Source organism: Peromyscus californicus, unplaced genomic scaffold (assembly GCF_007827085.1).
Source record: "Peromyscus californicus insignis strain IS unplaced genomic scaffold, ASM782708v3 Scaffold_15__1_contigs__length_86483966, whole genome shotgun sequence".
NCBI lineage: Eukaryota > Metazoa > Chordata > Mammalia > Rodentia > Cricetidae > Peromyscus > Peromyscus californicus.
In genome coordinates this window covers 48,724,103-48,736,393 of record NW_026294447.1, presented here as the reverse complement: position 1 = coordinate 48,736,393, position 12,291 = coordinate 48,724,103, and the positions used below count along the sequence as shown (strand labels likewise).

Sequence of the window (12,291 nt, the reverse complement as noted above, 5' to 3'; positions counted from 1 at the left end):
ACGAAAAGCAAGAAAGAAGGCACATCATATTATTTTAAATGTTAAAATAATAAAAGTTTTATTACCTTCCTAAGCCTAAAATGTCCCCAGTTATCTTTGTGACTTCCTTGAAAGCGTCCAGGGGTTGAGCCAATAAGGTAAACACTAAATAAAGTAAAATACAATAAAGTAATATGCAAGTTGTGCTGTGACACCCCAAACCCACAGAATACACATAAAAACTAATGTAACACAAGAGTTCAAGGAGCTAATTCATTCCATGGCCATGCTTCCTTAATAGTAACTGCTGTTCTGAAGTTCATTTTTAGCTAAAGCAGTTAATAGCAGGATATCTGCATAAAGGTACCAGGTAAGGAACTCAGGAATTCTACAATCACCCCCGTGGGAGGCTTAAGACCCACTACCACCTTGATATCCATGAACCATGAGATGTGGAGTGACCAACTCTGCTCTCATCCACTCACCCTCTCATGCAGCACAGTCAAATACCACTCCACTCCTTCCCAAGGCCCTGCCTTCCAGACTTGTGTGGCTCGCCACTCAGGAGTACCTTTTCAGCCTCCCATATTGGTAAGGGGACACGTACTTGGTTTCAGAGAGATCATGCTCTTGGATGGTGTCTATCCACTCCTGGAGAGAAGGATCATTGTACGCCGTCAAATAACTGATGAGGTCAGCTTTAAAATGGGTGCTTGACTCTCCAGATGTGTGGTTTCCCTGGTCAACTCGTGGGTATAAAGGGCTCAACCATATTCTAGAATGGAAGAAAATAACTTTTAACATACAGGAGCTCACACCATAACAATACAGTCACCTGAAGCAAGAGGTGAATTTTTGTCACTGTCTTCATGGGGTTGGTGACTGAGGCATTTTCTGCAGGAGGAAAACAGATCCAATCACATTGATCCAAGGACTCCCCATCAAAATATTATTTCTGAATGCTATCTCTTTATGTAAAATCATGTCCTTAGTGTAGCTTTTTAGCCAAATTAAGAATGAAAAGCTATCTACACCAAGAAAAAATGTATATGCAAGTTTATTTTCAGTAAGAAAATTCTTTTTTTTTTTTTTTATAATGTACACTCTGTAGTGGTTTGAGATATTTTCATATCCTATACTTTCTGGTGTCTAGAATGAGCACATTAGCCTCAAACAGCTAAGTACTCAACAGTGATAAAACATTAGACAACTTTGATTTCATCAATTCCTTTCCCCCAAAACAATGCATTTGCCCCCCTCCCTTTTTTTTGTTTTTTTGAGACAGGGTTTCTCTATGTAACAGCCCTGGGTATCCTGGAACTCACTTTGTAGACCAGGCTGGCCTTGAACTCACAGAGATTTGCCTGCCTCTGCCTCCTGAGTGCTGGGATTACAGTTGTGTGCCATCACACGTGCTGTGCATTTGCCCTAACTTCTACAACATGCCTACACAGGGAAAATAACCACATCGAAACTCAACAGACACAATACAATATGATATAGGTAGATTACAAAAACAGTGTGGCTTTCAGCCTCTAGGACTAGATACTCTTCTAGGGCAAACCCAGACGAAGAGTTCTGCCCCAAAGGGCTGTTGCAAGGAGTCCTAAGAGGCAATGGTTAGGTCAGACCCCAGCCCGTATTTAGATCGCTGTCTTTTCCTTCTGTGTCTGTTTCCCCTGTAGTTCTCCTACAAACCCAAACAGAAATGGCCCAATTCCTCTTTCACACAGCTGCTCCCCAAGGAAGCCTGGTAGGCTACAGGCTACCAAGATGGGAAGCAGGCTGGGTGAGAGCTCCTGAATGTATGTCTGCTCAATGCCTTCCCAGCAGAGTGACCTTTCATTCACTCCCTGCTTACCTCAGGGGGGACTTAGCATAAGAAGGACAGGGCTGACTAAGGCTGGAGCCCACATCTGGACCACATCTGCTTCTCACTGGCTTTGCCATTGTAGGCAGTTCCTATGACTTCTCTGGGGCTTTCTTTGCCTTTGGGTATAAAGTGACCAGTTAGGCTAGACAGATGTGTGAGGTAGCCTTGTACCGTTATCTCTGAGCAAGAGGTTCACCAATAGGCATGTGACAGATGAGGACCATGGGAGTAAATAACTTTCTAAACTAGGATACTGAGAAAGGAGGTATTCTTAATACTTTGTGAAATATTATGAGAACACTATGGTGGGAAAAAAGAATTTGGAATTTCCATTTATTTGTTTACATGTGTATGTGCCCAAGTACAGGGGTGTGTGCCACATGGCTGCAGGTGCCCACAGAAGCCAGAAGAGGGCATTGGATCCCTTGGAGCTGGAGTTACAGTTGTGAGAGACCTGATGTGGCTGCTGGGAATTAACATGGATCTTCTACAAGAGCAGCAAGTGCTCTTAACTACTGAGCCAACTCTCCGCTGTAGGATATCTTTCTGTATGCTGTGAATATGTGTTGCTCTGACTGGTTGATAAATAAAGCTGTATTGGCCTATGGCAAGGCAACTTAGAGGCAGACAGGAAATTCAAGCAGATAGAAAGAAGAGAGGAGAGAGAGGAAGGAGATGCCAGCCGCTGCCGGGAGAAGCAAGATGTGAAAGTATTGGTAAGCCAGAGCCACGTGGCTACTTATAGATTAATAGAAACGGGTTAGTTATAGGAGCTAGCTAGCAAGAAGCCTGAGCCATTAGGCCATACAGTTTGTAAATAATATTAAGCCTCTGAGTGATTATTTTATAAGAAGCTGCGGGACTGCGGGTAAGAGAGATTTGTCCTGACCGCAGGCCAGGCAGGACACAGGAAAACATCCAGCTATACCTCTCGAACCCAACAAATGATTTGAATTGTAAGACCTGTTCCAGCAACAGCTGAGAAGGACAGCTGGAACATCTGCATAGCAGGGGGTACACACGGCCAGAGCAGACAGACTATCAACAAGGGAAGACAGTGAAAAGTTCCTTTAAAGGTTTTTGGCTTTAAAAGGATTTTTAGATTGTATTTGTATGAACGTTTGTGTTATGTGCACCGTGTGTGTGCAGGGGCCTGCAAAGGTCAGAGGAGGGTGTTGGAGCCCCTGGAACTGGAGAAAGAACCCAGATGGTTGTGAATCATTGTGTGGGAACTGGGAACCAACCTAGGTCCTCCATGAGAAGAGTGAATGGCAAGTGCTCTTAGTACGCCTTTGAGTTTTCTGCTGCTGTTATTTATTTGTTTTTTAGTCACAACATGGAACTGCAGCGTATCAGAGAGATTCAAGAGCAGACAAAGCAGAGGGTGACAGGGCTCTGAACTAGGGTGGCTGGTGGAAGCAAGCCAAAGGGACAGTTCCTATCTTCTTGCTTTGAGTCTGACCTGTATGAACTATACAACCTAGTTAATGTTTTTAGATTTCTTTTTTAAAAGAAAAGAACAAAAGGCCGGGCAGTGATGGTTCACGCCTTTAATCCCAGCACTCAGGAGGCAGAGGCAGGTGGATCTCTGTGAGTTCAAAGCCACCCTGGTCTACAGAATGAGTTCCGGGACAGTCAAAGCTACACAGAAAAACCTTGTCTTGAAAAACAAAAACAAAAAAAGAAAGGAATAAAAGTACCAGCCACACCCCTACTTTTCATGCCCTCTCTCATGACAATCGCTTGAGAAGCCTCAGGAAGAACTGTTGCCCATAAGTTCAAGTTCACAATTCCAGAATCAACTAGAGGCACTGGTGGGGTTCTGAGAGCCACCTAAGACTGGGAGCCACCTTCATAAATCTGTTTAGTTTCATAATCGGTTTCCCTAAGAACAAGCTTATCCAAACCTCTCTCCCTTTTCTGATGGGGCTGTCTATGCATCCCCAGGCCCGGAGTGGACAAAGTACTCAGCAGATCAAGACAGTCCTGTTAGCTAGCACTTGGAAGGCAAAACAGGAAGCTTAAGAGTTCAAGGCCAGCTTGGGCTACATAGTGATTTGTTTTCCCAGCCAGCAAGAGTTACATAAAAGATTCTCTCTAAAATAAAATAAAAGGTGTGTGTGTGTGTGTGTGTGTGTGTGTGTGTGTGTGTGTGTTGTGGGAAGGAGGGGATGACGGAGAAGAGCAAGTCCTGTGACTAAGGCTTTTTAGACAGGGCAGAGACCCCTGACCCTGCAGGAGGTAGAATAACACTACTCTGAGAAGCACAGTTTAAGAGGAACACGAGAAACTCCGAGCCCACACTAAGGTCAAAGCAGGCCCAGAGGATGAGCTGGAGGCTCCTTATTTCAGCTCATCCCATGGGTCACTGAGGCTTAGGAAAGCTGGTCAGAGGGAGCACTATCTAAAGTAGCTCTAGCCCAGGCTAGACAACAACACTGGAGATGGGGGGTGGGGGGAGGCAGCAGCAAAGCATCCTGGGATCCTGAAATGAGTTATACAAATGCCTGTATTGTCTTCAGACAGAGAAGGCTATTAGCCAGCTCTCTCCCAGGAAGGCAGGGATGTACAAGAAGGACTTCAGTGAAGAAAAGGAATTAAAGTTATTCACCAAGGAGGAAAGAAGTAGCTGAACTTGAGTTGAACACAAAAATTCCTCTTAAAGACAAACTCTTGGGCTGGAGAGATGGCACAATGGTTAAAGAACTTGTCCAAGTGAGGGTCGGAGTTTGGATCTTCAGAATCCATGTAACACTGGCATGGTAACTCACCCATAATCCCAGTGCTCCTGTAGCAAGATGGGAGGTAGGGACAAGAGAATCCCAAGAAGCTTGGGCCAGCTAGCCTGGTGGACACAGCAGCAAGAGACCCACCCTGTCTCTAACAAGGCTGACGTGGAGGACTGAGACACTCTAGGTTGTCATCCGATCTCCACGTCTGTGTGGTGGCACACATGTGCCCACACTCACGCACAAACATGCACACAGTGATTACACAGAACAAAACAAAACCCGCCTCTCTACCTGCCCTCCCACACCAGTAGATGGTCCTACTCCCATGGACAAAGGTGGCACTGAGTGACACATGGAGTTGACAGGGAAGGTGGCCGGAGAACACAGGGGAGGAACTAAGGGGAAGATCTGATTAGAAAATGTATGTGCATGTGAGAAACTCTCAAAGAGTAAAAAAAAATATTATAATAAATAAATACATTTTGCAAACCACTTGCATGTAAATATTCCTGTACACCAGTGATAGTCATAGACGGTTCTGCACCAAGCTGTTAACACCAGCTACCTTGAGAGAGTGGGATGGAGGCCGGGAGTAGTAGAGGATTGTGGGGATGGAGGTGTGGATTGGGGAGAGCACTTGCTTTGCACTGCAGAAGAAAATACCACGACCATTGCTGGCATGCCTCTTTTCTATGCACATGCCTGCTACTTACACAAGCAGAAAAGCAGAAAGAAAAAGGAACGCAGCTATCATCTGCCTGTGCCCTTTCCCAGCATAAAGGACTGCCATGCGCTGCATGGCCCTACCAACCCTTGGGTTTTCTGGTGCCAGTCTTCCCGGATGAGGTTGGAGGTGTGGATGACGACTCGGAGGCCTTCTTCATAGAGCAAGAGCATCATTTTCCTTCAAAGAGAGGAAGGTGAACAAAAGCATGAGCAGAATTTTCCAAATAAACAGGTTTCTAATAAAAATGCAAGAAACATTAACTTCTTATATTACCCAAACTTTTAATTATTATAAACTCCCCTTCTACAGAGCACCATCCTCCAAAAAGGATCAGAATATCTGGGGGTCACAGGTCCCTTAGTATCCATGGCTATCATTTCACTACGATGGACCACAGGGCCATGCCTCATGTAGGGCATCCTACAAGGAAGGTAGGAACAGAACCTCCCGCTATGTAACAGGCTAGCGTGCTTCCAACAACTGAAGCACACATGGCCCAGGTTTAAGGGATCAGTTCAGGAAGCCTGTTTCAGGCCGCGACTGCGTGCACACACATGCAGTATACTGAAAACATAGAATGTCTTTCTTACTAATGGTTGCAGTTTGAAGAACGTGAGATGCCCTGTCCTGATCAGACATGTAGTCCATGTGTCATATTCGTCACCATTGTGAATCTGGGCTTGAAGTAAGATTTCTCTTTTCCTCCATGAACTCAAGTGAGACTGGACTGAGCCCCCTCTTCCCACTGGGGCTTCTTGCATCACTAAGCATCGTTTTCTTAACTTTACTTCCAGTGAGAGAGGAAAGAAGATATATACAAGAGCTCTCAGTGTGAAGTCGAGAGACCAGAGTCTGCCCTTGAGAAGCCACAAGAGCTTTAGTAAACCATTTAGTCTGCCTGAGCCGCCTCTTTCCAAGTGGGTCATGAAGCATCAACCCCAACTTGGGGCTGATGATGACAAAAATCAGCGTCCACAATGTAAAGGTTAAAGAGTCACTTGGGCATTCGTTTCCGCTCGGTGCCCCGCTTTATCTTGTGACTTAGTGCTGGGTGACTTTTATCTCCAATTGTTTCCAGTTATTAAGGGACTGAAGTCTCCTCTCCAGAACGACATTGTCATTTCTCAAGACTGTAATGCTTGGCTTGGCTTATTTTATCACTTCTGCTGAGGCCAAATGCTACTTATCACTCACCTATATAACTCAGTGGACACATGTGACAATGGGCCTCTGTTTCTCCCCAGATGAACCACCCCATGAGCGGAGGCTGGGCTGGAGGAGGTATGGAGGAGAAGGAAAAGGCTAGGCGTGGGGCACGTGCCTGTAACTCTAGCAACTTGGGAGGCTGAGGCAGGATTGCACCCATGAGTTCAGGGCTAGGCTGGCAGATTTCAGTCTACCTTGTGTGACTGTGCTCTGGTGTGACTAAGGTCCTGCCTCTTGTAAATAAATAAATAAATAAATAAATAAATAAATAAATAAATAAGGGAAAAAACAAGACCAGAAAAGAGAATGAGATAGTTAGTTCTTGCCAAAAGGAGAAAGTAATTCAAGCTGGCAGACAATAAATTAATGCAAGGCTCGAGAAATGACAGCTGCTGAGCTATCTTCTCTGTAGTTATGAAACACGGTCCCTGAAATCTGGGCAAATTGACACACACAGTTGCCACATTAGCAGCTGATTATAATTAAGGATAAGCCAGCTAGGGATTCATGATAGAAGCTTTACAAATATTTCCATTAATCAAGGCATCAATTACAAGGAAATCATGTATCGAAGTCAGTGAATCCTATCAAACAGAATTAAGAATTAATTTAAGGGGAGACATATTAATCTTTTCATAGACAAGAGTACGTGTGTTAATAAGGTCACAGTTAAAAATATAGGAAGATAAGGAATGGAGTCTCCCCCAAAAAAGGTGGACCCACAGTACTGTCCCTAAGCAGTAGGGTGGCAAACAGACCCACAGCACTGTCCCTAAACAGTGGGGGCTTCTTCCTAAATGTGAAGGTGTGCTATGGAGAAGCAAGGAAATGCATGTTGGGTACCTCCACGCCCGACACTGTTTCTGGATGCCCTAGCATGTGTCAAGACAATCCCAAGAAGAAGAAATTCTCACTTTACAAGTGCAGAATTGGCGACTGGAGGAAAATGGAATATTATCTAGATCACCAAACGAGCCTGTAGAGGATGGCTGAACTCACATGTGCCCATAAGCCAGGGCACTGTGTGGGGAGCACAAGGCTAGAGGTGGGATGGTGAACATTTTATGCTACTAGAAAATGAGTGGGAGATGCGGTCTCGGAGAGAAAAGGGCCAGCTGGAGAGCCCCAGCAGGCTGTGGCTGGCCCCTGCTTAGAGGAGGACATTGTTCACTCAGCTGCTCTGGCTGTGTTTCTCCCTATTCATTCTTAGAGCCATTGGTGGTAACCATGCCCAACTTTGGGGAAAACCAAAGAGCTTTCCCATTTTCAAGCACCAAGTAATACACCGTGCCTGGGATTGCTGTGTGCCCTATGTGCTCTGCACAAGGTACCTGGTCAGGGCATGCTTGCTCGGGTGTGTGGCACCCCAGGGACTGTGTCAGTCACTGCTGTTAGCTCCAGGCTAGGAAGACAGTTTTTATTTCATCACCAAAAGCTGGAGTTTTCTCCTTTTTCTACCAAACATGTTATGGTTTGTGCTCTCACCAAAAGATGAACAGCTATGAGGAGAAAAATAACATCCTCCAGATTTGAGACTCAATAGCATTCCAGGTATTGATGGATAATTTTAGTCCTCTTTTGGTGAGATGGGGATCTCGTGTAGACTCCTGATCCCCTGTCTCAGCCTCCCAAGAGCTGGGATTACAGGCATGTGTGTGCTGTCTCCCTGGATGAACAATTCCCAAAATAATAAACAACCAAAATTTCCAGACATAAGTTCAATCCTTCACAAGATACTGACATCTCAGCAAAATGTGAACTGTGGATACTCTCTAGCTGGGAACGGCTCTACTCCAGTAGCTTCTCTGAATTAGGAACTATTGGATTTAACCTGCAGATTGTGCATGTGTGAGCTGCTATAAGGAACAAGGGATGAATGAAGCAAAGGAAATAATGAAGTCAATTGTAGCCATGAGCAAACAAGACAGATTAAAAACTAAAGCTAAAAGTGAGTTCTGTTTCTGTTTTCATCCCCAAGGAAAATCAACTCATTTATTCTAGGTCTTAGTTTTCCGGTCTATGGTATTAACAGGACCAAACAATTCTGACATTTTAAACAAAGGACAGTTTCCCTGTACTCCCTCCCTGCTCCAATCACAGTGAAGCATCGCCCTGCCAGCTTTGGAGCAGGCATCTGAACCCTCAAGTCCCTCCCAGGAGTGACACCACAACCGACCAATGATGGCACAAGATCGCCCACTGCTTGCTGGTCCAGAGATACGCTGGGGCTTTTCTCTTGTAAAGCTCATTACACAGTGCCGACCACATGGTCAGCATAGAAATCTGGCACTGGTGGTCTAACAAATCATGCCAGAGCCCACATGGTGACAGGGCCGGCGGAAGGCTTTCTAGAACCAAAGATATAATTATCCCAGGGTTTCAGCTAAGGGTGGGAGACAAGGACTTCCTGCCTGCATTATGGCTCAGCTGCCCCCATTGATGGCAATCTGTATTCTGAGCTGAAATTGGCATCCTGTGAGCTCAGCGCTAGCAAATGAGTATTTTATGCATGAGTCAGGCCTGAGTTCACTCTCAGTCCTCAAACTCTGTCCCCTAGTGGACAGAAGCTTCCAGTTAGGGGTAGTCAGTCTGTCGATGAGACCGTATGTATCTACTCAGGGCACTAAAGTCAGAGGGTCGGCCTACAGCTTCATGGAGAGGCTTAGCTGCTTCTACTCTGGCTCCTTTTTACACCGGATTGGCAAAAACAACTGTTTCATGCACACAAAGAGAAAGGCAGCCACAGTACTGTCATCTGAGGTCACTGCTTCAGCAGGAAGCAGAGTCATAGGCAGGCAGATGGCTTCCTACCTGGGGGCAGCCAGCCCCACACTCCCACCACTGGCTTAAAAGACAGAAGAGCCTTTGTCCCAGTCTGCTGAAAAATCCTTCCCAGAGAAACGCGATTTAGAAAAATATTAAAATAAGGACAGCCATGTTTTGTTTTGTTTGTCCAACTTGTAAAGCCACAGTGCTCTGAAAAAGGACTCAGTGGAACTGCTGTAAAGGGAAGTTAAGAAAGATGGAGCACGCTGTCATCCGGCACAACGTGTCAGCTAGGAGGGAGCTGGCCAGGATTGCCTGTCTGCCACTTACAGCTCGGGAGCTCCCTTGAGCTGGGACAGGCCTTGCCAACTGGCAACTTCTGGTAAAATTAGTTTTCTTTAATCAGAGTAGGGGACTAATAATGGACTATTCAATATAACTTATGCTTGCCAAATCACAGAACTTTTGAGAAGCAGGGACGCCACAGAAAGAATCATCTGTGACCACAAGGACCATGCTTGCAGTTCTGTGCTTCCAAGCAGCCACACCAGATGCCCCGAGCAAAAGGCAGAGACCCTGAGTCACAGATTCACGCTTCCATGCCGACGAGCTGAATCCTGGTATCGAGTTGCTCATATCCTTTGGCCAATTAAAATCACACCTTCCCCATTTCGTAATAGTTGCTTACGTGTGGTGTGTTCCAAATGCAATATCCAATTTTGCCTAGGACAGAAAAGAAATAATTTATTTTAAAAGTCTCACTTAATATGTACTATTCCTAGATACTGGAAATTAAAAAGAGGGGACTATGCCAACTTAAAAAAAAAAACAAAACTGTTTTACTGCCCTCTATTGGACAAACAGAAGACAGCTCCCTCCCCCCCCCCCCCCCCACACTTGTGGTTTTTTGAAACCCCATTTCTCTGTATAACTCTGGCTGTATTGGAACTCAGTCTGTAGACCAGGCTGGCCTTGAACTCAAAGATCCTCCTGCCTCTGTCTCCTGAGTGCTGGGATGTGCCACCACCACCTGGCAGAAGACAGCTTTTATTATAGCACTCACTAAGGCTCATTTAAAATGCTGGTTTTTTTTTTTTTTTGTTATCCAAAACGATTTAATACATACTCCATTTTTAATTACAGTAATTATGAGTGAGAAGCCTAATTTCTTTATTTGCCAAAAGCCTAATAAAATAAATGTGATTCTAAACAAAGTTTTAAATGAGGTATTTTGTCTCTACTGAAAAAGGTGAACAAAGTTTTAAGAACACTTATTAAAATAGCATCGAATGTGGTGGCGACATAAAGACATCATGATGTTAAATGAAAAGAGACTATTTCATACGAAGGCAGCAGAAGCTGGAAGCAAATGGTGTGAAGCCCACCCTGCACTCCAGAATGACATCTGTACACGTAAGCGAGAGGAAAACATTTTATCTAACATCTAGCACAGCAAGACGCTGGTCAAGCAGAATATGCCAGAAAGAACAGTTATGGAATAAACAACCATCTGAGTGATCAGTTTAGGAATGCACTACCTGGGCTCGAATCCTGCCTCACAGTTTACCTGATTCAGGGAAAAACTTACATTCTCTGCTTTTGCCTCTTTAAAATAGGCATGGGACTTAGAGTTGCTGGGGGAGGATGAGGCCTGGTTGTTGTAAGCGATGCAGACATGTGGACATTCACAGTGCCCTCTCCCCACCACACGATGGAAGGGCTGGCTGGTAGGGGCAGAAACGGACAAGTGGAATACCCAAGTAGGTAGTACACAGTTTGCAGGTGCTCCTGACAGGTCCGTGCAGCTTGGGGGATATGGGTAGACCAGCATGCACTTGTGCTTTTTGGCCAGAGAAGAAAGCTATGAACTGTACTTCATGTCTTTAAAATTACAAAATCACTTTATCGGCTGATTTTTAACTGAAAAGAACAGTGGTTAAGAGAACTGGCTTCTAAATTTAGTTTGGCTACACGTTACATGCTTTCAGCACAAACAACGAAGCTGAGAGTAACTTCAATGGACACTCTGTAATGCGTGCTTTTCTTGGCTAATGCACCAACTCTTCCAAATGCTGTAATGAATGCCATTAGCAATCCTTTTTATATGCGGATAAATTAGATTTGAACAAATGGGAAGTGACAAGACCAGAATGAGCATCATTTTGTGCCATCCCCACCCTCCTTCTATCTTGTCAAAGCCCAAACCCCAGTGGTTAGAGAGAGGGACTTGAGGTGGGAAATAAGGCCAAAGAGAGTCATGGGAAAGGGGGGAGGGGACCCAATTACCATGAGTGTCCTTGTAGATACCAGAGTGCCAGTGCACCACCCCCCACCTCTCTCTGCTATGTGGGATACTGTGAGGACAAGGGACGAGGAGAACCTTCATCAGGACCCCGAGTGACCTGCACTAGGATCTGAATTCTCAGTTTCCTAGATAGGTCCATTATTTAAGCTGCCCAGTCTAAGTGAAAAATGTTCTCCATCCAGGAATATTGTTACAGTAGCCCAGGCATATTCATATACACAGGCATGGAGCTGAGGCAGAACTCAGACAAAGGGACCCTTCGCCACCACCTCGCCTCCAGTTCCAGCCCCTTGCACTGAATGTATACCCAGTTGATTCCTTGATGAATGTTACTGCCAGAACAACTCAAGGTGGAGAGGCACTTCAGGAGGTCGGGACGGGGCCATGAGTCTCCTGTGCCTCCCACTAGACTCTAGTGTCTAGCCTGAGGCGCTCTAGTAAGGTTCCTTGCAAAGGTTTGTGAGAAGTGTGTCCTTACGCCCTCTAGTGGCCATCCTACTCTTAGGCAGCAGCTCTCCAAACCTGGTATTAGGTAGCTGCTATCTGAAGACTTTTTATCACGGGCTTTCAGGATTCCTGTGTCAGTTTACTGTCCACCTCTTCTGTTGGCAGAAATCAAAGCAAACAACAGAATTTTAGGTAACTGCTAAACAAAGGCATAAAGATATCTCTGTGCATAAGATGAACCACCAACACTTTTTAG

The 12,291-nt window shown here is 45.2% G+C and overlaps 1 protein-coding gene across 3 annotated transcripts in view; it reads right to left on the bottom strand.

Annotated features, from left to right (window-relative positions):
* Positions 1-12,291, bottom strand: part of Tdp1 (tyrosyl-DNA phosphodiesterase 1) — a 79,336-nt gene that overhangs the window by 46,498 nt on the left and 20,547 nt on the right. For all 3 annotated transcript variants that reach the window (XM_052738758.1, XM_052738759.1, XM_052738757.1), the window contains exons 6-9: positions 9,972-10,006; positions 5,396-5,488; positions 587-754; positions 66-144 (exon numbers count right to left, since the gene is read on the bottom strand). In XM_052738758.1, the coding sequence (XP_052594718.1) occupies positions 66-144; positions 587-754; positions 5,396-5,488; positions 9,972-10,006 (375 nt within the window). The remainder of the gene's footprint in view (positions 1-65; positions 145-586; positions 755-5,395; positions 5,489-9,971; positions 10,007-12,291) is intronic.